The sequence below is a fragment of the Acartia tonsa genome, chromosome 14, assembly GCF_053477335.1.
Source record: "Acartia tonsa isolate MP-2025a chromosome 14, ASM5347733v1, whole genome shotgun sequence".
NCBI lineage: Eukaryota > Metazoa > Arthropoda > Copepoda > Calanoida > Acartiidae > Acartia > Acartia tonsa.
Genome location: NC_137273.1, coordinates 28,336,476 through 28,362,682, shown reverse-complemented (window position 1 = coordinate 28,362,682; position 26,207 = coordinate 28,336,476). Strand labels below are relative to the sequence as shown.

The following is a 26,207-nucleotide window of genomic DNA, read 5'->3' as shown; positions in this document are numbered from 1 at the left end:
TAGTTTGAAACCAACCAATCAAAGCTCAATAAAGGTATCCAATGTTTTTAAGCCCATGAATAATATTGTGGATATAAAACATAGGATAAAAGTGTAATTTATAGTCCAATGGAACCTCCCTTCCTGATGTAAATCTATCAAAAAGTTACAAAATCTTTATTCTTACTTAAATTTTGTACATGCTTTTTTTTGATTATATACAAGTTGTTATTCTTGTTTGAAGGTATTCGTCACCCTGTCCATGGACTTAATACCCAAGTTTCGTCAAATTTTTCTTGGGGTATTTACGCGCGACGTGCCGCGTCACGGACGACAGGGAGAATATACGTCTCTATCTATCTATCTTTCACTCTCTCTTTCTATAAGTTTACCCCAAATAGGCACCTGTTACAGCTAAGAAAAGGGGGAAAGGGGTTGCATGAAGATGAGTTGGTTAAATCTAATATGAAAAAGGGAAGGTTGATTTAACAGGTGCTCATACTTTTAAGTAAAATTTTCATCAACTTCTTTATTATTTTGTTTACATTAAAAACTATAACGCTCAAATCATAATTGAATAACGCTCCTCTAATAATGATATATATAAATAATTATTGCTATTTCATCTAAGTGCTGTTATTGTTGCGCTTCTAATAGATAATTAGTTAATTTGTTTTGCTATTATTGAGAATTTGTTGTATTTCGAAGACAGTAGTTGGTTATCCTACAGGCCAAAACACACCTTTGGCAGGGGTCAATATTATCATAAAATTAATTACTATCCAAAAATATAGAGAGTTTTAAAAATCGAACAATTTTAGACTTTTAGTTATTATTGTATTTCCGCTATAATTTTATTATTATTCTATAGAAATTTTGATTAAAAATATATCTAGCCCTAAATTTGCCTATGTTACTTGAAGTATTATAGGATGGTTCCTAAGTTGAAATATAACAGCATAGTTCAGGATAAAGATGACTGAAAAAAATGTGATAATATTAATGAAAAAAGTGTAAAACCCGCGCCAAATATGGTTATTTACCTCCCCCTCCCTCACTTATTTTCGAGGGCTCAGGTTTAGTTTTTAATAGACCGGCTTGTTAGTAACATAGCCTACGTTAATTTTTTTTAAATTATTATTATTAAAACAAAATAAATACAATATTAAATAAATGTGACCAAAATAAGTGCTACATTTTATTCAAAAGTTATTTTGCATAAAAAAATAATATCTTTATAGTTATTTGTGCTTAAAAGTGTAGGAAAGTGAAAAATTTCTCCAAAAAATCTTCTAATAAAAAAATTAAAATCTGCAAATCAAAATGGAGTATAGGGAAGGCGCCCACTATTACTCCACAAAATTTATGAGAAATTCGAAGGCGATTGGCGTGCTATGGGGCGTTTTTACCGTCTGTTACGCCATTATAACGATTGTCGTTTTCATGCAGGTATGTTATTATATTTGTAGCAAAACTTTTTCATGTTTTAAAATGCCAATTTGAAGGCAATATAAAAAAAATTATTTCATCTTAAAGCCGTCGGTTTCTTTATGTGATTCTATTTAATAGAATATTATTATATAAATGTCCGTCTGTTTGTTTGTATCAAAGGATCTTGCTAACCACTGAAGTGATATGTTTATTCTTTCGTAGCTTTTCATACGTTCTGAGAGAGTTTATAACTTTTTGGGGGGAGGGTACTACAACCTAGTTGTAATCTACAGAAGGGGTAATTTTGTGTAACATCATTGGGGAATGGGATGTACATCAATTTATGGGCCATTGTCTTATCTCTTTAGATCCATGCTATAACTCACTTGTTCGTCCATATGATGTCTTTTCTACATATTCTGTACAAGTAAAATGTAATTCTGCAGCTTCTCTACTTATGAATGTTGTCATCCTTGTTGATAAATCCTTACATTTTTAGTAATATTTTCTTTTTAGCTTTTTAAATATAAAATGAATTTGTATGTTTTTCTCTTAAATCCACAGAAGAACAAGCATGACAACATTCATAAAAGTGCCAGAACAATTTATAAAGATAAATGAAAAAAAATGAGAGTCTATAAAAAGGATTCTATGTATCAATTTAGACGGACTTACATTAAGTGTTGAAAATCATAGCAAAATAATATTAAAGTTAGAGGTAGGCAGGTAGAAATATGAGTTTCACTAATAAACACACACACACACACACACACACACATGCCAAATTTTTCTTCGGGGTAACTTTCTCTCGTCGTATCCATAGCAAGATTTGTCTTTTCCATAAAATCAAATTTATTTTGCCAAACGCAAGACTTTTTCACATTTAGGGAATTTTGTAACTGTCGATTGGAAAAAAAACACTTTATCTTAATCTTTTTTTCTTAAATTTAAAATAAGAAAATAAATCTTTTTGTTAGGTTAGGTTAAGATGAATAAGTAGGGAAGAGCCTTGTGGGTTTTAAGATATTGTATATTTAGGACTTTTTGAAGAAGTTGGGCGGTTCTAGGGAGGGAGGGGATATTGGATGTTAAATTACAATGATATCCAAAGTTTTAATAACACGACCCCTCATTCGTTGACTTAAAAACTTTGGGTTCTTTTATCTAACCTTGATAGGTCGGTTTTAACCAGCACTGTCCAAACTATTCAACCAATAATTTTAGGCCATAAAATTGGTTTGATCATAGCCAAAAGGGGAACCTAGTAAAAGTGTATGACTCTGATTATGGCGTAAAAAAATTACAGTGTATACTGGCCTCTCATTGGCTAATTTTTTTTACGTCATAATCAGAGTCAGAGACTTTTACTAGGTTCCCAATAGGGTTGCAGCAACTAATATTTCTTCAATTTACTTAATATGTTTGAAATAGATGACTTTTATTGTAAATATAAATATCTTAGATGCGATTCTATGGAGGTTATCATACTTGTTTTAATATGTACATAAATAAAAGTATGTATGTACCTCATTAAAATAAACATACTTCCTAACAGCATGTATTTGTTACTAAAAACGCATTTTTATCAGCAAGTTTATTCTAAAACTATGGTCAGTCAGTGCATTGTATATTTCAATATTTGTTGACCGATTTTAACCTTACAACATAATGTTTATCGGTCTAAATAAAATTTATCTATTTATAAGTTTTCTCGTATCCATTCGAAACCGATTAATATTCGCTGTATTAGAGCCTATTCTCAGCAATGTTGAAAAATCATGTATAGCATCATATACAGACAATTTTCCACGAATATTAAAATAAGAGTAATAAAAGTAATACCAGTTTGTTAGCTATGGTTTTAATCTTATAATTTTTCATTTTAATATCCTCGTAGAGCTGTCTATAATACGATGCGATAAATAACTATTATAAGTTTCTTGAATTAAGCTCTATATTTAACTGACATTAAGTAATCTAAAAACAAATACTTTAATGTTATACTTAAATTGCTGATTTAAATAGGTAATATTTGTTGAAACTTAATTTAATTAATATGCCTCCAACTAACTTGTAAATTTTATTTTATTTTATCTAAAATTTTACTATTGGTGCTGCGCGATCTACAGACAATATTGTTCTTGTAAAAACATACTTTTAATTTTTCTGTCTACCTTAGATCAAACGAATTCATTGAAATTTTTTATTCAAGTTTTACATTGCAATACGATGTCTTTCTATCCTCAGTTGAAGTCTTGAAACAGTCATATTTGCTTTTGGAACTTTAACCAGCTTCCTATTGGCCGGGTATAGTCCATTTCTCGGCAACGCCTCTTAAGGGCACTTTTTCATATTTTCACATTAGCGTATGATGGGTTATTTAGATTAGGTGAGATTACGTCAGTTTGGGCGATTGTCCCGCAGGGTTAGAGCTCCCCGCAGGGACTAGAATAAGGGGAAAAGCTACCGTGAAAATACGAAAAATGCCCCTTAAAAGGCGTTATCACGAAATGGACTATACCCTATTTGCCAATTTGTTTTTTTTGTCTCTTTGTAAAATCCGTCAAAATCTAGTGCCTCAGGCCTCTTGGGACTGCTACTTCAAAAGGGGATGGGGGCCCTAGCCCACATTAAGATTAAGTTTGAAACGAAAAAGATTTTTTAAGGGTAGGCTGGAGATTTTTCTTAGGTTAGCCTAACCTCTCCCCATAAATGAATATAAAGATTATTCATTTCTCAAAAGGATTTCTGTTTCTGGCCAGTAATTTGTAAAGTCTTTTGGGACGGATTATAATAGAATAAAACATTTTTTTAAAACGACTAATAGTCATTGGTCAAATTTTTGTGCATCGCATATATGCATTTTCAAGTTTGTCAAAGCAAAGATTTTCTAAAATTAGAGGTATTTAATCAAGTTTTTATAGGTTAAGGACAATGTATCCTGATGCATTTTATGAAGTATAACTAATGATAATATAATAATTTAGTTTAATCTGAAGGTAGTAAATTATTTTAAAGAATTAACAAAATCATCTAAATAATTTTAAAATCATGACAAAACAACCTAAACACATAATAGGACTAGTATGAAGCTTACCAAAAAAGCACAATTTCATTAATCCAACCGGTTAAGAGATTTGTTAAGACTTAGAGTGTAAGAACCTTTTTCCCTGTCTATAGTATACTATTGGCGTCGCCCCTAGCTTCTAGGGGCTTGCCCCCATGAGGTAAAGGGAAGTTAATTTTTGACAACCTTAGTATAATAGATTCTCCAAAATTAATGAGAGCTTTGCAATTCTAGATGTTGTCATCCTTGTCCATACAACATTTTATGAGTATGTCATGTCCTAAAGGATTTTATGATTTTCACATGATTTTTTTATGTCCATATTCAATGAAAAAATATTTACCCTTTTCCCTACCTTTTTAACAAAGATTTGGACAAATGATAAGAAAATTAGTTTCAGAAATATAGAAATCAGATATTTTACATAATAAAATTTGAAAAAAAATATTTTACGATTTCTATCAAAATTAAATGAAAAGAAATAATTGGAGTTTCTCTCAAATTGTATCTCTACTTACTTTTTGAAGGAAAAACTTTTAGGTTAGGTTCAGTAAAGGTGAGAAAAGCACTGCAGGGATAGTATGAATTATGTCCCGGAGGATTTAAGCCTCCCTTCAATGGCTTATTGGGTTTTTCTGTGGTCTAGAATTGATTTTGAATGAGTTTCCTCTTATATCCTAAAATGGCTTAGTTCTGGCGCTCCTGAACTATGAAGGAAAAAAATGCCTTATTAAGTTTTTATATGTAGACATCTTATTACTTACACGCTTAATATGACTGTCCGTCTGTCTGTCCGTCTGAAGCTTAAGATCTCAGTAACCACTGAACCGATTGGGCTCTACTCTTCAGGGAATATACCTACTGGTCCTGTGATGGTTTTAAGCTATTTTCTTGGGGGATGGGACACCCCCAACCCCCCCCAAAAAATGAGAACACCCCCCTCAAAAAAAATTTTTTTTTTACTTTTTCTTTTTAAATCTAAAATACGAAAAATTAGGTTGATCAAACCTCTTGGGGCACAGCCCCTAGAAGCTAGGGGCGAAGCCGCTAGTTATATAAAATAGTATTATATATTATTGTCTGCAGCGAAGGATCTCGCTAACCGCTAAACCGATATGTTTCTCCTTTACAGTGGAGCTTCTTATAGGTCCTGAGATGGTTTTAGGTTATTTTATTCTTACAAATAAGTCTGGGAATTGTTTTAGGCTAATTTTCTGCCCTTCCATATTCCCTTCTAGGTGCTAGGGGCGCAGCCGCTAGTTTAATTTGAATCAGTACTTAGTCTTTTTTAATCCTATATATTTCTGAATTATTTATTACCATCATCGTATTTGCACGGGATAGGTTTTTGACTATTATTTGACTCTCAGTACAATATATTTTATTCATATATATCTATCTTTTTTGTTGTTATTTTTTTTTTTTTAAATTTTAATTTTTTTTCAATCCATCATTTTTTTTACACTCCCGCTATTTACAGAAAACAAGGAAAATCATGTTCAGATAAAGTTAATTTTAAAAACATTTTTATAAAAGCTTCTGGCAAAAATTTATATTTTGGTAGATATTGCAAACACTTTATTTTATATTTACTTCATATCATTTACTTACTGTCGAATATTTGTGTAAGCAAGTTACATATAACAGTTAGGGAGTTGAATCCATTTTTATAGAAGCAAAAATATAATCTATGATTATGGTTTGGACCCTCTAAAACTTTAATCTACCTTTCCATTTTCCCCTCTCTTGATGAAGATATCTTCAACGCCGATACGATTTTTGAAATGTAAGATTCTACTTTCCCCTCTCTTGGTGAAGATATCTTCAACGCCGATACGATTTTTGAAATGTAAGATTCCACTTTCCCCTCTCTTGGTGAAGATATCTTCAACGCCGATACGATTTTTGAAATTTAAGATTCCACTTTTGCCTCTCTTGGTGAAGATATCTTCAACAAGAGAGACAAAAGTGGAATCTTATATTTCAAAAATCGTATCGGCATTGAAGATATCTTCACCAAGAGAGGGGAAAGTGGAAGGGTAGATTACAGTTTTAGAGGGTCCAAACCATAATCATAGATTATATTTCTGCTTCTATAAAAATGGATTCAACTCCCTAACTGTATAATTAAATTGTGAAGATTTTACACTAAAGAAATACAAATATTGAATTTATAAAGTAGCTTAGCTATCAAAATCTTATTAGCAAAATAAAATTTCAAAATTGCATTTCTTCTTCTCCCTATCTCTCTCTCTCTCTCTCTCTCTCTTTCATTTTCTCCTTTTTTTTCTCTCTCTCTCCCTTTATCGTCTATTTATAATCATTTTTTTCTTTTTAATGCACAAATCCTGAAAATTTTGAAAAGAAATATTTTTGTTGTACATTTTGCATCTAAAGAAAATTTGAATGGCGGTGTTTGTAAACTTTTGTTTACAAACACATGCAATCCAAAGCTAGAGATATTTCATCAAAGCAATCATTTTGCCTCTATTTTTAATGAATGATAATGATAAATCATTATTGAGACAAAATTAATTGTATTTTATGTTTTATTATTATTCGTCTAACAAGGACTATTAAATTTTCAAGCAAAATTAAGATTAAAATTTAAGGTGGTTGTATATTCGCCTCCCTTGAAAAAGATGCCCCTTGAGGCCTCTTGGGCACAGCCGCTAGTCTTTATCTGATTGTATCAAAATATCTCGAACCACTGGTCCGATCAGGCTCTCTTTCGGGTGTAAACTTTATAGATAGAAACCGCCTAGAGAATTTATTCTTGCTAATCATTTATTGGCAAATAAAATTGACACAAAAACTTGTCTTGTAGTAGAGTAGTCTTGACTGTCATTTATACGCAAAGCTGATTTTAAAAGTTTTAAATGACGATTTCCCTGAGGCTTATTTGTGGTTGCTGCGCGGCTGTCGAATCCTGGTTAAATATCTTGTTAAAATACTGTACATCTTAATGTGCAGATAAATCAATTCAAAACTAAATATTCTTAGAAAGATATGGGTATTCTTAAAAACAAAAAGTTAAGTATACATATAATCTTTTACATTTTACGAGAGCACATATACAGAAATAATTTGTAATATCTAAATTAAAATAAAATCCATATTTTGTTTATAAGTTAACCTTTAATATTACAAAGCTGGACATCAGAAAGTGTCATGTGTGACGTCATTAAAATACGTCTAAAAAGGTAGGAGAAGTGGGAAAGGAAACCCTTAAAAAAAGATGGATAATTGACGTTTTTTATGACACTTTCTGCTAGTCTGTTAGACAAAGCTTTAATTTCACAAGCTTTTTCTGGAAGTCTTAAACAGCATTTCATATTAAATTTTTAAAATGATGGTTTTTGCAGTCATTTTTGACAAAAAAAACTAACCTAACCTACCAAAAAAACAAAATAAATCTACCAAGGACTACCAACCTTCTTTCTTTGGGTGGAGTGTATAAATATAAGGGAGGTAATTTAGGGCAGGGAAGGGTAGACCCCTCCCCCCATCCCAACTTTTTTTAAAAAGAGAACAGCCAGAAATACATACTTTTTAAAATAAAAGTTATTCTTAGAATAATGATATCTATCTATGTATGTTTTCAATACATTCAATTATAAGTTTGTATAGTGTATACTGTATACATACCAATGGATGAATTTACTGACTTATTGTTTTATTAAAATTATAAGTAAGGATTCAACTAAAACACACTTCAGGAGGGAATGGACATTAGATTGTAAATTATACTGGTACCCAAAGTTTTAAAAACATATTATCCAATCTGTGAGCTAAAACTTTGGTTACTTTCATTAAATATTAATTAGTTGGTATAAACTGGTTCTGCTAGTGTCCAAACTTTTCCATATATAATTTTAATTTCGTCCATTGTCTTATCTTAAGATCCCTTAAACTTGCCCCTCACGAAAACTTTTAATTTAGCAAATTCATCATTTTTTATTAGAATTAGAATATTAAAATTTACAATAGTATATATGTTGATGGTTAAGGATATAAATAACAAGGATGACATCCAGGGGCGTCCAAGCTTTTTATTTTGGGGGGGGTAAAATTTTTTTAAGGGGGGGGTAATTTGGTTTTGGGGGGGGTAAAATGGCGCGCGAAGCGCGCCGCAAATTTTTTTTACCCCCCCCAAAATTTTTACCCCGGGGGTAAAATTTGCTTGGGGGGGGTAATTACCCCCCCTGAAATCTGTTGGCAGGGGTAAAATTTGTTTACCCCCCCCAAAATTTACCCCCGGGGTAAAATTTTTGGGGGGGGTAATTTAAATTTTATAAAAAATTTAGTATTAAAAATGCGCGCGAAGCGCGCAAAAATTTTTTTTATTAGAGATTTTCTATTTTTGGGGGGGTAAATACCCCCCCCAAATGGTTTGGGGGGGGTAAATACCCCCCCCAAAATCGTTGGGGGTGCCTACGGCACCCCCAAGGTAGGGGTAATTTTTTTTTGGGGGGGGTATTGTTCACAAAATTTTGGGGGTGCCTACGGCACCCCCAAAATCGTTTGGGGGTGCCAAATGGCCCATTACCCCCCCCCTTGGACGCCTATGATGACATCATCTATAAAAGCAAAGCTCTGAAACTATATGACAAACGAACATTAACACTTGTAGAGTGTCAGAACTAAATAATTAGAATATAGAAGTATATAAGTTGAAAAAAATTGTAAATTGTAAGTAAATTTAACGAAAAACTGCTTAAATACATATAAGGACGTACATACATTTTAGGAATTGATTATAGAGATGCTTCGCTTATAACATTGTGCTTTGTTTTCCTAGGAATCAGTATTCCAAATCAGATCGGATTATTATATCACAAAAAAATTTGTTGTTAAAATAGTTGAAAATCAACATGTTTAATATGAATTTACGGACATTCTGGTAACAATTATAGAGTTGCTACGCTTTCTAAATCGTACCTAATTACTACAGGAATCACCATGCACATTTTGAAAATGATAAGACAATTCTAACATGCCTAAATTAATTGAAGTAGCCAAAGTTTTTAAATCAACAAACAAGATAACGCGGTTATCAACTTTGAGTACCAGAGCTGGATCTTTAAATCATTTTAGTGGTGAGCCAGATCGGGGTGCGCCGAATTTCAGCCAATCACAGCGCGGCATTTCATAAAATGCTGTGCTCTCATTGGTGGAAAGTTGGCTCACCCCGATCTGGCTCACCACTAAAATGATTTAAAGATCCAGCTCAGTTTAATTTACAGCCCAATTTTCTCTCCCTACCTTGTAACTAACTGATTATCTAAGAGCCCAAATAAAGAAAGAAAACCCCAAAACACAATTAGACAAAAAGTTCTAACCACAAAGCTAGTAGAGAGAGAAAGACATAAGGTAGGTATGAATGAAAGATTTCTATAATTATTAATTTTCTGTTTTTAACAATATTCATAAAATAAGTTTTAGCTTATTTAGATGGAAGGGGTGGGAGAGATCAATAGATTATATGGATAAAATAACTTCAGAAAATTGAAAACTTACTTTTTATAGATTTTTATTGGGATATTACTAACTAGCGGCTACGCCCCTAGTGGGTTTCAGGGTTTTAAGGTAGGAGTGGGAGTTGACTGCCTCCCATTTGAATTTTAAGTTTTAAAAATAAAAATAAATTTTGTTGGTCATTTTCTTCTATATATGTGCTATTTGTCATTGGAGGGTGGAAGTACTCTCTCTCAAAGTAGTCATAAACCTTCCCAGTACCTGTAAGAAGCAACACTGTAAAGAAGAACCATATCAGTTCAGTGATTATCCAGATCCTCTGGCGTACAGACAAACACAAAGACATATAGACAGAAAGACAGACACAGATCATGTTACTTTTATATAAGAAAAGTAAATTATTTAAAGCAAGAGAGGATATTTTACTGTAAATGATACTTGTCCCCAAAGTTTTAAAAATACGATGTTTAATTGGGAAGATTACAACTTTAGCTACTCGTATAAAACTTGAATAAATTCGAACTTGTAGTGTTTAAACTTTTCAATCAATAATTTTAATTGACAGGAGGGGTAATTTTGTTCATATTCATTGGGGATATACATACATCAATTTAATGTTCATAATCTTATCCCTTCTTATTAATTTTTTTTCTTTGTATTTGCTTTCTAATTGAAGCTTAATATCAAGTTAAAATGCAATAATTTTTTTTCTTCTGAATTTTGCTTTTAGTTTAAATTTTTGAAGACAAATAATGTCTTCACTTTATGGTACTCCTTGCTATTATGAAGTAAGGAGAAGGATGACTTAGTTAGGAGGATTTAAAAATTTGTATTCTCTTTAAAAAATGTATTTCTTGATAATCATTTAAATGAAATGCAAGGTTTTTTTTAAAATTTAGTTTTAGTTAGAGAAGAGAACAGATTTTTCAAAGCGAAAAGAGTGTATAAAAACACAAACATATGATACTAAATAATAGTTTTATAGGTAGAAAATAGGTCAATTTAACTTTTAGATAGTAAGAGTAAAACATTTCAAAATTTATAAACCTAAGTTATTCTTAGCTTAATCTAACCTAATGTAAGCTTCTAAAATACGTTTTTAGGAGAGGAGATTTATATTTATCTCCCCAACTAATGAAATAGTATGCAGGGATCTAAAAGGATAAGACAATGGAAGATAAATTAGTTTTCATCCCCATTGATGATAAACAAAATTACACTTTCTGTAAATTGAAACTATTGGACAATAAACTTAATGACTCTTTCAATTAAAAAAGTACCCAAACTTTTTCAGCCAACGAATAAAAAAGGTTAATATAAAACTTTGGGAACTAGTGTAATTCCAATGTCCCCTGCCTCCCTGAAAAGTATGAGTTGTGTCGGTGCGGAAATCAATACACAATAGGAAATGCAATCAACTCTGTTAAACATGTAGTGCTGATATTCTATCAACATAAGACTTTATTTATTGTGTCATTGGTGTTAGATAAAGTTTTTTTTTAAGTAATGGACATAAAGTCGAGTAGTATTCACTTTTTTATAATAAGTTTGTGACCCCTTTTATTGGGCATTTCCTATATTTTTTTGTCTGTAGCGAAGGATCTCGCTAACCGCTTAACCAATATGGTTGTCCTATATATTAAAGCTTCTTATAGGTCCAGGACAGGTTTTTAACTATTTTAGGGTAGGCTATCTTCATGCTCCCAATAAACAGGACATTTCTAACCTGTTTAAATTAACGAAAAAAGCTAACTGTGACGGACGGACGGAAGGACGGACCGACCCTAATTATAGAATGCTTCGCTTTTAACAACTCTAGATTTATTTAGCAATACTCGAGATCTAGAGCAACAAATATAAATATAGACTGGGCTTTCATGCCGTATGAAAAATTGTTTGAGTTGGTTATTGAATGCTGCATGATGTTAAAGGGATTTCGATCAATTTATCTTTCAGCAATTCTAATTATAATCCCTTCCCTCTTATATTAATTTTTTTTATTTGCGTACCTAATTTCGATGCTGTTTTCTAATATACTATTATTTTGCTTGTTAAAGTCATCGACAAATAGTTGGTATAGGGGGCTGTTTCATGGTCTACTTAAAAATTACAAGATTTTACCATAATTTCCTATTCTAAATCTATCAAAAATAGATTTCAACTATATTCATATCCTCATATGTAAGTATTACAAGTTGTTAGAACGGTTGAAACCACCCTTAACCCAAAATCGAAGGGGGCGTACTACAGACAACAAGATGGATGTAATTTTTTTTGGAGGGGGGGGGGGTATACGACCCATTAAATGTTAACTTCTTCTAATGAACAATAACACACTAAAAAGTCAAACAATTTTCCCTCAAAATGATGAGCGAAGCGCAGATTTTTTTTTCATATTCCTCTTAAATTCAAGGAAGGTGTGACTTTTTGTACTTGACAACTCCCGTGGCTGTACTAGGGAAATGCAGGCTCTTGTCAAGTTGGATGTAGAGAGGTGCAAGGGGGTGAACACCTTGGAGGTGTACCTATCTCCCCCCCCCCCCTTAAATTGTTTTAAAGGTCTAAACAAAATCGGTAAACCAACATTTGCAGCCTGGCTGTTTCTTGGAAGCAGCATATAGTGCCAAAAAATGACGTCATAAAATACAAATGACCAATGATAGGCCAATATACATTGTGATTAACCAATGGTTCAATGACGTCATACAATACACATGATATACATTGTGATTTACCAATGTGAAAATGTATAATGGCCTATCATTGGTCATATGTATTGTATGACGTAACTTCAAGCTGCTTCTGTTTCTTGGAAAGGATTATCCTTGTTCTAAACTATGTCTATTCATTTTTTGTATTTTTTAGGATGAATGGATAGGTGACAGCGACTACGCAAAGGGTCCTGGTAATTTTGGTCTCTGGTCGTGGTGTACAGACAGGTAGGAATTGAAGAGTAGCTATACTCAAAAGTAGCTGTGACTAGTGCCTTAGGGAAATGGGGATAGATTTCACCGCTTTTGGTCTACCTATTCTGTTGACGTCATAGAAGAGGGACAGAGAAAGAGAAGGGGGAAAGAAACAACCTGGAAAAAAGATGGGGTATAGGATATTTCATACGTCAATAGAATAAGTAGGCCAAAAGCAGAGACATCTATCCCCATCAAAAAATGTTGCTTACTTAACCAACCCCAACCCAGCTTAATTTGGCATAAGGTAGAGGGTGGGATGGAAGTATTAGGCTTTTTATTACACTAGTCCCCATAATTTATAATTATGATTTTTTATTCGTTTACATAACAACTTTGGGAACTTTTATTGAATATTGATTGGTTGGTTCAAGTTTAGTGTCAAAACGATTCAACCACTAATTGTAATCATTTGAAATAAGTCGACATGGCCCATAAAGTCCTTCACGACTTAGTTTAGTTATAATAGAGTAGCTGCGCTACATGAAATATGAAAAAAAGAAAAGGCGAGAGAAAAAGAAAATATCGTGTTTAACTGTGTTTCAAAAAGAATAGAAAAGGACAAAGCGAAAAAAAGAGATTTTTGTAAGCCCTTCAATATGTCTTATTCTATCAAAACAAGGATGGCAACGTCCATAAAAGCATAGCTTAGTTCATCAGGCAAAGAAAATCAACTTAAACGATCATTTTATCATTCACAAATTTACTAATAGAATGGATTTATTTTACATGGGATCAATTGAAACTTGTAGCTGGCTTAAATAGCGATCTTACCCATCCCCTCCCATCCTATTGGGAGGGGAATACAGGCCAATACACAGACTAAATTACCAATGGCAGGCCAGTATACATTTTAATTGACCAACGATATGCCAGTATGACGTCATTTTTATAGGTACTATAGAACGCTTCTCAGAATTGGTGTCTTTATAACAAGGCGTTCATACAAAATGTATAAGTTGTGAGTTCTAGTCTGGCAAAAAATAAAGAGGGCTAAAAATATAGCAACTGAAACAGTGTGTAGTTTTTCCGAGTATTATCACATAATTATACTGTTTTATATTAGCTAAATAAACACAATAGCACGTATATAAACGGAGGTTGTTTAAATAGATTAAAGCAATAATGCATTTTTGGCTGTTTTTAATAATTTGCAGTTGAAATTTTTTAACACTTCACTGTGAAAAAAGGCAGAGAGAGTGAGGGGACATTAGGCTTTTTATTACACTCCTCCCCTATTTTTAATAATAAAGTTTTCTTATTCGTTGGCTTAACAACTTTGGGGACTTTGTGGATTTTGATTAGTTGGTTTATTAAGCTGAGTGTTCAAACGTTCCAACACCTAATTTTACGCGACAGAGGTTTAAGTATTATCATTGGGGATGAACATCAATTTATCTGTCATTGTTTTATCCCTTTAGATCCCTGAAAAAAAGGTCTTTTTGCTGTTGTGATTGAGGACCAAATAAAAATTGGCAACGAATGAACTTAAATAAACAAAGAAAGACTTTATTATACACAATCATTTACTAAGTATATTTGCGATTACTTTTATTTAATGAAATCTTCCAATTTTTAACATGTACAAAACGGCCTGCTTAATTGCTTCAAGATCCATGTCAGATCTATATAGGAAATAAATGTCTATAAACGAGCTCAAGTTTTCCAAGGAATATATGATTAAAATCATAGTGCTCCAATAATCCATGATAAACTCTCATTGCCCAGAACGATAAGACCCATTATTTTACTTTATTAAAAATAAATTCATTTTTTTCATTTCATGTTGCTTTTTACCTTATATTGATGTATTTAATTTCTAATCATAAAAAAGAAAATTTAAATTTATAATATGATAAATTTAAGAAAACTATGTTTTAAAAGAATTCGATTGTGGCGACATTTTGTGTGTTCAAATATTAAACTAAAATTGTAATCATCATCATTAACCCTTTGGTGATGGTAATGTAAAGAAAAAAATATAATTTAAAAAAATCTTTTAAAAATCATTTAAATTATTAAATATTTACTTTCTTTTAGATAGTAATGCCGGGTGAGGAAAATAGATTTATTGAGAAATAGATATGCATATAGAAAACTAGCCAATAGGGAGATAATTATATCGAGCCAACTCTAGTATATACATATTAGAATTGTAGATTTAAATTCTTTAAATAAATGTTGTAGATCATGAAGAAAACACGAAGTAGTGGGTTTCGTCGTTTTTTCACAGTAGCTTTTGATAAGTTATTTTTGGTTAGGTAAATGTTAATGATTGCCCCGCAGAGTTACATAATAAGTCACGCAGGATTATAGACTCCCACAGGGGCTAGGAAAAGGAGAAAAGCTACTATAAAAATACGACGAATCCCGGTACTTCGTTTTTTTCCATGATCCAATTTTGTTTAAACTAATACAGTATAAAAATAATTTTAAAAAAATAAACATATCACATTTTTCCGGATCTTTACTGGTCGATGAACGCCGCCGTCTGCGGTCGGCGGGAAATCGGCGGCTGATTTAATTTGTGAATAAAATATGAAATAGAGAGCAGTTTACTTTAGATAAGACCAATACAAAGCTTCCCTCAAAATTTTAGTCTAATGTTTCCGGACAAATCCAGCCACTGTGAATTGTTTTCTAGACTACTTATTTCTTTCACTGTAATGTATGATGTATAATTTTTAGGGAGGTATAAAACATAGAACTAACTTTTTATTTTATCTTTCTCTCTATTCTTACTTTGTCTGTGTCTCTTCTTTCTTTTCTAAATTTTGCATGCTTATTTCTTTCTTTCTTTTGAATTTACTTTTTTTCTCTTCTCTCTCTATCTATCTATCTATTGCTTACATTATATATTTATTTCTCTATCGCTCTCTCTCTCTGGCTGTCCCTCTGACTTTCTCTCTCTCTCCTTCTTTATGTCTGTCTCTGTGTAATTCTCTCTCTTTCTCTCTCTCTCCCTCACTATCTATCTATCTATCTCTCTCTATAAATATCTCTCCTCTCTCTCTCTCTCTCTCTCTCCCTCACTATCTATCTATCTATCTCTCTCTATAAATATCTCTCCTCTCTCTCTCTCTCTCTCTCTCTCTCTCTCTCTCTCTCTCTCTCTCTCTCTCTCTCTCTCTCTCTCTCTCTCTTCTCTCTCTCTCTCTCTTTCTCTCCCTCACTATATATCTCCCTCTCTCTCTCTCTCTCTTTGTCTCGTCTCTATCTCTCTCGAACATTAAGTTTGTATCTATTGTCTAATGCCTTAAGATTCCTGGCAATATTCTTACATTTAGTCACATTTTCAAATATTGTAATTGCTGCGCTACTGCCGGACATACTTGTCATTGTTCTTTCTGGTAATATTTGGCTATAGTTTTGTGCATACACATCCCACCAGAGCAAAAAGTAGGCTAAACACATTCTAAAAATTTGTAGAGTTTAGAAGAAGATTTTAAAGGGAAAATAAGCTAGATCATAATATAGAAAAAAATGGAAAAATGGAAAAGATTTCTATTAAATTCCTTGGTGAAATGTTATTGATTCATTATTGTATTTTCTAAATTGAAAATTTTCAATTTTCAATCCTTAATAACTTTAAATAAATTTTTGACAATGCAAAGCTTGGCAAATATAATTTACAAATCTTTAAAAAAAATATAATTTAGAAGTAATGTAGAATAATAGGAATACATATAATTATATATAAATATTTCATAAAGGGAAAAAATAAACATGTTTTATTTTGATAAATCAATTATTTTAATAATAATCAATAAAAGTTATTCGTAACAGAATAACAAACTGACCTGCACGAAGTGTGTCTAAATTTTAATACTTAACTAGAATAGTTGGCTTTTTTGGGCACTATACTTTTGGATATAACCAATTCTATGTCCGAGAGAGGTGTGTCTATGTTGTTTACACCATAAATAACAAAATTAACTGTTCAGCGGTTTTCTCCGTTTAATATTGGCACACTCTCATATTCATGGAATAATAACAACACATCTTTTTTTGTAGCGCAGCTTCTCTGTGCCAGAGTTTTGTCTGACTGTCCGTCCAAAAAAACAAATATTGAAATAAATATGATTACTGTATTACAGTTTAATGTTTCATTTTCATAATAACAATTGTATTACATTTTTTAGCTTCGCTACTTAGTATCCTTATTTTTTGTACCCTGTGTTAAACCAATAAAAACTGGTTCTGAGCCATATTGAAAAATCATGTTTCATGTAACAATTAAAAGACAATTTTCCACGAATGATAAAATAAAAATCACAAAACTAGAATTTATCTTATGATTTACTTCTTACTCTCTGCGGAAGGCTGTCTATAATACGATGCGATAAATAACTATTACTGTAATTTCGTAATATATTACAATTTTTCCATGTAATAACTTTATTGACAGAATAGTTTGAAACTTATTCCCCTATGTGTAATAATATTACAAAAAAATACACAATGTAATTTTTACATTATTGTTTGAATTATAATAAAAAGGCCTAGTATTTTTCACTTTAAGTAACGCTTTTTCTGTATTTTCCATATGTCATAGGTATCATCAGTGAAACTTTAAAGGTTCTAATTTAATCAAAATATAAACAGATTTTTTTTCCAAAATTTATCTATTAATTGTGGTTTGGTTATGATTTTAAATGCAGTGATAAATTTAAGTTTAAATACCTTATTATAGATTGTGTTACTTGAATTTATAAGTAGATTATCAGAAAACGTGACATAGAAATACAGACATACGGACATAGACATAAAGAGAAGCTTTGCATCTAATATATTTTTTTTGCTTATAAATGTATGTTAAACTGTTATTATTTGTGTATGAAATGTGGAAAATATTTGGAAATTGGGACATCTACAATCTCCCCCCCCCCCTCTGCCATAACCCCTTATCTTTTCTAAAACTTACAGAGAAATTACGCAAGGGCCGTTATATCCCCAAAGTTTTATAATAATATTTTGTTATTTGTTTAACAGCTTTAGGGACTTTTACCAAATTTGATTGGTTGGTTCATTAAGTTTGGTTTTAAAACGTTTCAACCATTAATCAAAATCTACAGAAGGGGAAATTATTGGGAATGTACATCATTTATTTTTCATTATCTTATCCCTTTAGATTCCTGCGTTATTGAGAATCCATGCTCTTTATTTGGTGCATCCCGATTCTTGTTGTGCAGAATGACGTAAAGACGAAAAAACTCTAATTATAAAGTAGCTGTGCTACTTTTTAAATACGGAGGTCGGGGGGTGATTTATAGTCCAATGCCGCTCATTGGTATTTTGCAAATGTGAAGTTAATACGGTTTCATGTCATAACTTTTAATATGTGTCAAATTTGCATGCCATATTTGTGTGTGTATGTGTGTGTGTGTGTGTGTGAGCAAGAGAGAGATAGAGAGAAAGAGAAAAAAGAGAGAGATAGAGAAAAGAGCAAAAGAAGAAGAGAGTGGGAGACAAAAAAAGAATAAGAAGAAAAAATTAATTGAGTAAATGAGAGAATTAAATTGATAGATAGATTAAATAAGAAACAAATTTATTAGAGTAAGATAAAAAAAATTTATTGGTGGGGGGGGGGGATAAATCATCCCTAATTACCATTAAATCAATCTACAACTTTTGCTTCCACAAGAATAATTAACTAATAATAACTCTTTCATGCATCAATTCCATAAGGGAAAAGAATAACACATCGTTCATTGTCCTATCCCTGCGAGTACCCGGGGCTGGGGTTTGCAAATTCCAGGAATTAAATGCAAAAATGATCCCTACATGAAATGACAACGCGCAATGACTCGGGGTTGCCAATTTTTTTGTACAAAATATTGATTTTTGATTAATTATTTAGGAGCTTATAAACAAGACTGGATTTTAGAGATGCATTGAGTTTTCCACTTTGCCTAATATTCTTAGGAATCACCATTTTTTAAAAATATGTAAAATATCATGTTATAGAGTTACTTACCTATCAGGGATAAGAAAATGAACAATAAAATGATATTCCCAATGATGATATAAAAATTTATATAAAATTAGCCCTTCAGTAGTTGAAAATTGTTGGTTGAAAAGTTTGAAAACTACTATTTTAGAACCAACCCATCAAAATTCATCATATTTCTCCAATTTGTTAGGCCAGCAATTATGAAAAGGAGGTAATAAAACTTTGAACACCATCGTAATTTACAGTCCATTGTACCCTCCCCTCAATATAAACTTTCAAAATTATAGTTACAAAGTTTAGGATCTATAAGAGGATTCTAACATGCCTACATTTATTATTAGAGTTGTTACAGAACAAAGCTTCCAAAAATATTCGGTTTTAAAATTAAATTTTTGTGGACAACCCTGTTGATGTATGAATTTGAAGCCTATAATCTACAAGCTTTTGATATAACTGTTAGTGCCAGAACTTAATAACTAGTACACCCATATACCAATCTATCAAAGTTAAATATGTTTGACGCATCACAAAAAAAATAATTTATTTAGGACTACATGCTTCTTCTCCCCTAGTCTCTGTGGAAAAATTGCTTAAAACCACCAGATATTTATATAAACTTCATTGAAAAGTATAGCCAATAAAGACCAGCAATTTCCGAGATCTTTAGCTTTATTTAAAAAAATAATCAAGTCTATGAGTAGTGCAATAATAACTATAAAAACTGCCAAATTTTTGTCAATAAATTAATGATTATGACCTTTAGTTTAGCTGCTTTAAGTTTAAGTAATTTATGTTTTTAGGTTTTAAATCCAGTTATTACAGATACATATAATAAAAGAGGCAAGATGTCCGTCAGTGTGTCTGTCTGTCTTTTTGCAACGAAAGATCTCACTAACCGCTGCGCTGGTCGAATATGACTCTTTTTATACAATGAAGCTTCCTATAGGTCCCATAAAGTTCTTGAATATTTTGAAGAAGAGCATCTACACTTTTCTGTGAAAAATCACCCATAATAAATAATCACCATCCAAAAATATGATATACAGAAGGGGTAATTGTGTTTATAATAAATGGTGTTAACATGAATTCAACGTCTATTGTCTTATCCCTTAATATTTCCTATTTATTCACAAATTTACTTGACATAATAAGTTACTTAATTCGCTCAGTTGATAAATCACAAGGATATCTGCTTTTTTTATTGATTGATTAATTAGCCATAGTCTCTTAGGGTTTGGACCTAAGTAGTCATGGAGTAGGCTGAGACACTTTTGTATAGCCACTAGGGCTATCAAGCTCCACGTTCAAGCTCATTATGACTTGACCCGCTATCTCATGAGAGCTACTCATTATTACCTCACCCTCGCCGAGTATGGCAGGTGTCCTAAATTAAGTCACCGTAATGAATGACGCTCTCCGCAGAGGAGCTTGGAATAAGGGTAGTACTGATATTATGTACTTGACTATTAAGTATCCAAACTTACTCAATAATCTCCTTCTTACACAACCAGGGGAAGTTGCGTGAATGTATTCAACTGAGAAATTCGAGTTGCCACATGGGGACTAGAACTCGAACTCTCATCACCGTAACTCAGTGCGTTACCACTGAGCTACGACGCCCCTCTGCTTTTTATATTGTTTATATTGCTATGCAATTCATGTACATTGTACATTATCGTTCCTGTTTATGTACACCATTACACAAGTTTAGCTATTCAGGGAGGAAGGAGACTTAAGACTGTAAATTAATGTGGTACCCAAAGTTTTACAATTACATTATTCTGTTCATTGGCTCAACAACTTTGGGTATTTATACAAAATTTTCTCGTATTTATTCGAATCCGGTGGATAGGAACCGGTTCTCATCCATACGAAAAACTATGTCTAGCATCGTATTATATCCAGCTTTCTACGAATATAAAAATGTACAATTATGAGATTAAAACTAGTTTTTTAGCCCCGTGGTGCCCCCAGAAAGCCGTTTATAATACGATGCGAGAAATAACTATGATTGGCTGTTCCAAACTTGAGTGTCCAAGCTTTTCAATCTACAGAAGGGGTAATTTGACTTATTTATCTTCATTGGAGACGTATATCAATTTATCGTTCATTGTCTTATCCCTTAGGATCACTGTTAGCTACTTCAATGTTAAGAGATTTTTTGGTGGGAATTCGTGGAGAGGAATTTATATTCGGAATAATAATTTTTAATTAACCAGGAATCTGTAGAATAAGACAATTGTTAATAAATTGACATTCATCTTCACTGATGATTATGAATATAAAATAAGTTTCAAGTCAATTAAAGATTATGTATCTCCTTATATTTTAAGATATTTCTATATTAAAACTTTATAATTATTCAGGGGGGGAGGGGGACACTGGGCTGTCTAATTCTATTGCACTAGGCCCCCCTAATTGATTACATGTGTATCATTATTGGGGATGTAATTTATCAGTTATTGTCTTATCCTTTTAGATCCCTGAAATTAAGTCACTCGGTAGTAACAACATATCTGTAAACTGATGCGTTATTGAAGTTTTTAACTTTGTTATTTATTGCATAAAACTTCCCAATTTGTATGTTTAGCTAGCTAGGATTATGCATGGATTAGAATATGTTACCCTCTCCTTGATGGGAATTCTCTCACTTTTAAAGTAATTGTGTGTTTTATATCATTCTCTTTTATACGGACATGAACATTTATCATTGAAACATAAAATGTTCGTTAGTCGTATGGGTTTGATTCTTTTGTAAGATGTAGGACGGTATTAGTAAGTGTTGGTTGAATGCATTGGCTAATAAACAGGCCTAACTCATTCCACACAAATAGGACTTACATGCATATTTTTCCAATTAAAGTGTTGTTTAAGGGTTTTACTGATTTTTCATTAATGGAGCAAGGAGCTTTGAGGAAGGGGACATTTAATTACACTTGTACCCAAAGTTTTTTAATCATGACAACTTATTCGTTCGGTGCTTTAATTGTTTTGCATCAAAAAAGATTTGTCCAGCCAATAACTTTAATTAACAGTAGGGGTTATTTTGTTTATCATCATTAGAGATGTATATCAATTCATCGTCCCTTGTCTTACCCTTCAAATCTTTGATAAATAGACAAGTTTCACATTATCTTCTTTTCTAAATGAATGGTTATTCCAAATTCTTATTTCTTTCCCTTGAATCTTATTTCAAACAAGGATGACAACATCCATAAGTAGAAAAGGTTAAATAAAACATTTAGCTCTTACTCACAAAGTACCCTTGTGAGCAATGATATCCCCCCTCCCTTATTTGAAAATAAGGTTTTTTGTATTCCTTTATAAAAGAGTTGGTATAAGTGCTTAACAGATACTTTGCGTGAAAACACTAAATGTTTAAATAACAGACTTGCAATTGAGTTTTGTAAATAAATGCTTAGTTGTCAGGTAAATAATCACAAGAAACGCACAATACACCCTCCCCCCCTCTGAGTATAACAGACAGACAGTCGGATCGACTAATTATAGAATAGATGCTCATTGGTCAGCGAAATCATCACAAAACATCGTATAGATTATAGAACTTACATACAAAAGTAAGTTAGTAAGTATCTTCGCTCCTGAAAAAAAAAGAATCTTGAAATGAATATATAAACAAAAATGTATAAACTTCCTCAATCTCTGTTTTATATCAATTTAAAAAGCCGATTCAAAGATACTTTTTTTATTTCCGCTGTTTAGACGATTTGTATACCCAGTTAGACGTAGATATAAGGTTGACATTCAAATATAATCGATTATGTCGACAATTTCGACTATCCTATGATATAAAGTGTGTAATTTAAAGTCTTACTAACAATTATATGTTTTAGGCTATTTTGCCCCAAGCTCCTTCGTGCAAAAATTCTTTATAGAATAGGGGAAAATCCACCATAGTATAGAATGCTATTGATAGGCTTTTTTATCGATAAATATCACTGATATAACTAAGTAGACTTTAACGAAATAAAGAACAACATCGTTTTGTGTTTTTAATAAATTATTATTATATGTTTTACAACATATTTGGTCTGTCTGTCAATAAGGTGATTAGATTATGTTACATAAATACAGTATACAGTATCTGCACAGTCTACATTATAAAAATTGTCGTCCATTGTCATTTCTCTCTCTCTCTCTCTCTCTCTCTCTCTCTCTCTCTCTCTCTCTCTCTCTCTCTCTCTCTCTCTCTCTCTCTCTCTCTCTCTATCTATCTATCTATCTATCTCTTCCTATATATATCTCTCTCAATTATAATATTGAATGATGAGATGTTAAAAAAACATATTGTTTACTTTTGGTTGCAATACGAACCAACAACTAATAAAATTCAAGACAAATTTGAAATTATTTTGAGAGCATTATGAAAATATCCATAAAAGCAAAGCTAAATAAATTATATTAAGAAATAAAGAGTAAAAGTCCATTGAAAACTTATCATTCTTTTTATCAGCGAAGCTACTCTACTTTATAATTAACTTTATCTGTCCGTCCGTTATGCTATGGGGGAAAAGTAACTTTTTAACTGCTGTTTTTGATCTAATATCCCATCCATTTCCAGAGAGCAACCAATATTTAACTTAATTGATCTGTCAGCCTGTCGGTCATGCTATAAAGGACATTTAATTATTAAATATGTAAAAGTTTTTACCTTATCCTTTTCTTTGCTTTGTCTGTTTGTCCATCCATTTTTTTATGTTTCGTTACTTATGGATGTTCTCATTCTTGTTATATAATTATTCATATTTCTAATAAATATTTTTTTAAAACTTACGTCTTTTTCGTTCAGAAGCATTTTTAAGCATTGTAAATGTCACGAAAAAGATGTTATTTTTGTCTACATTATACCATTAAGTCGCTTGTATAAGCTGTCAAATTTAAAGAAATAGATATTTGTATATTATTGCTTAAAATTTTCACAAAAAGTGAAAAATACATTGTTTGTCGATCTATACATAAAATATTTTTATATAAAAGTAACAGGATGTCTATTTGTTTGTATAGATGGATATGCTTCTCTTTTTTCATAAGTTCTGGGAAGGTTTATTACTATTTTGGTGGAGGATACTACTACCCTCATCGAATAAATAACCCCTAAAAAATTAACCACAAATAAATTTGGATCATTATTTATATCATGGTTGGTTTTAGGCTGTTTACAACCACCAAATTGGGAGTCATTAAAAACTAGAGAGGGGATAGTGGAGTCTCCTCTTTAGTAAATAAGAATATCTTCATATTCCACACTGTTGTAAGTATAAGAAAGTGATGTTACTAAAATTGGCAAGCAACGTTTTGTTTTTACTCAGGCGTAAAGTAATAGAAATGTTTTATGAAGAATTTTTTTTAAATTTAAATTTTATTTCTCGTATTCATTCGAATCCGGTGGATAGGAACCGGTTCTCATCCATACGAAAAAACTATGTCTAGCATCGTATTATATCCAGCTTTCTGCGAATATAAAAATGTACAATCATAAGATTAAACCCAGGTTTTCAGCCCGTGCCTTCGGCAACTCGGGGCTAAAAAAACTGGTTTTAATCTTATAAATGTACATTCTATATCCGCGGCAATCTGTTTATAATACGATGCAAGAATAAATTATTATTATACTCCATACGATTTATAGTTCTATATATGGAGGGATAATTATCTTATTACATTTTTAAAGGCAATGTTTTGCAATGATTATAAGTTGGGTTTTTTTTTGAGGGGGGGGGTTGGAAGTTGGTAAGTTATCCCTATATCCCTTATTTATGCATACGAGTGGGCGAAATCCAGGGATCCTAATGGATAAGACAATGGACTTTAGATTGATGTACATGCCCACCAATGATGATAAACTTAATTACCCTTTCTGTAGTTTAAAAGTTCAAAAGTTTTGGAATATTAATTTGGAAACAACCAATCAAAATTCAATAAAAGAGTCTAAAGTGTAAGACAACGAATGAGGAAACATGGCTATAAAACTTTGGGTACCAGTAAAATTTACAGTCAAATGCTCCCTTTCTCCTCTTTGTAGTCAGAGGAAAAAACAAATAATAATCAATGTTATTAATAATACTATAAATGGATTATTAAAAAAGTAATGTCATTAGGCAAATATCTGTTCAGTGTATTTTTCTTTTAAGGAAGCTTTGTTTGTGTTTTCGTTAGGTGTTGTTTTAGGGTAAAATTATTTCTGTTTACCCATCCATCCTCCGTGCGAATGTTAAATGAGGTTCAAGGATTTTCTTTTTCAGTTGGGACGATACAAATATTTAACCCCTCTTCATAAAAGAAATTAACATTAATATTTCAACCCTCTACATCTGCTAAATTTCTACCCATTTTATATCGATAAAATCTTTTTGTCAGTTTTAAAAGATTAGTATATTAATCCCCCCCTCCATTTTTAAAAATTTCAATCGATATTATATCTATACATACTCCAAAAAAGCATTAGTTTTTGCCAAAAAAATTGATAGGGCACGCCGCTAAAGAAAATGCGCGTAAAATATTGTTGTTATAAGATAATAAGAAAGGGCTAGAATCAAAGATGAAATTCTTAAGAGATGTTAAATGTGTTCATCTTCAAAATATCTTTGGCTTCTGTTTTATTTCAAGATTCAATATGCATCTTATTTTAAGTGTTCTGGCTTTTCAGCGAAAAAAAAATAATAGCTTACAATATATTGCTAGTGTACTTACATTTTGGTAATATTAAAACAAGATCTTTTGCTAAAGTTTATGAACACTTTTTCTTGTGAAAAAAAACTGAGATTTTTGGAAAATGCGCGTCTGTCTTTTTGTTTGTCTTTCGCTATTGATAAACAATATTTAAAAAAAAATACAAGTATTAAAATGATAGGAGACCAAAACAGCCGACGCGACAGCAAAGTAGCTTTGCTACAAATAAAGAAATTTGTATAATTCTTCTTTTCATATATTTTAATTTTTAAATTTTATTTCAGGTAAGCAAATCATACAACAACGCCTTTCATTGAAGGATCTTTGTTAATAAGGCTTAACTATGTATTTTAAGATACTGTTCATGTTTATCAATTTGATGTCTTCTAGAGCATTCCCGACAAACTAAAAGAGTTAATGACTATCAGCTGTCTATATTAAATAGCAGCCAATCATATTTCTCCCATGGTGAAACGGCTAGACAATGCAGAGTCAGTTCGCTATTATTAAGTTAAGACAGTTTTTTTAGTTTCATTAATTTCTTTTGTTTTAAAAATCATTTTTGTTAGACAAGCAACATTTTCTTATTTTGTTTTACATATTCAAATATCTTACTTTTTAGTCTTGATTAATTCTTGAATAT

At 31.6% G+C, this 26,207-nt stretch overlaps 1 protein-coding gene across 1 annotated transcript in view; it reads left to right on the top strand.

Annotated features, from left to right (window-relative positions):
- Positions 1-1,059: 1,059 nt before the first annotated feature.
- Positions 1,060-26,207, top strand: part of Tmhs (Tetraspan membrane protein in hair cell stereocilia) — a 56,183-nt gene continuing 31,035 nt past the window's right edge. The window contains exons 1-2 of the mRNA XM_080147112.1: positions 1,060-1,428; positions 12,821-12,894. Of these exons, the coding sequence (XP_080003238.1) occupies positions 1,303-1,428; positions 12,821-12,894 (200 nt within the window). The 5' untranslated portion in view covers positions 1,060-1,302. The remainder of the gene's footprint in view (positions 1,429-12,820; positions 12,895-26,207) is intronic.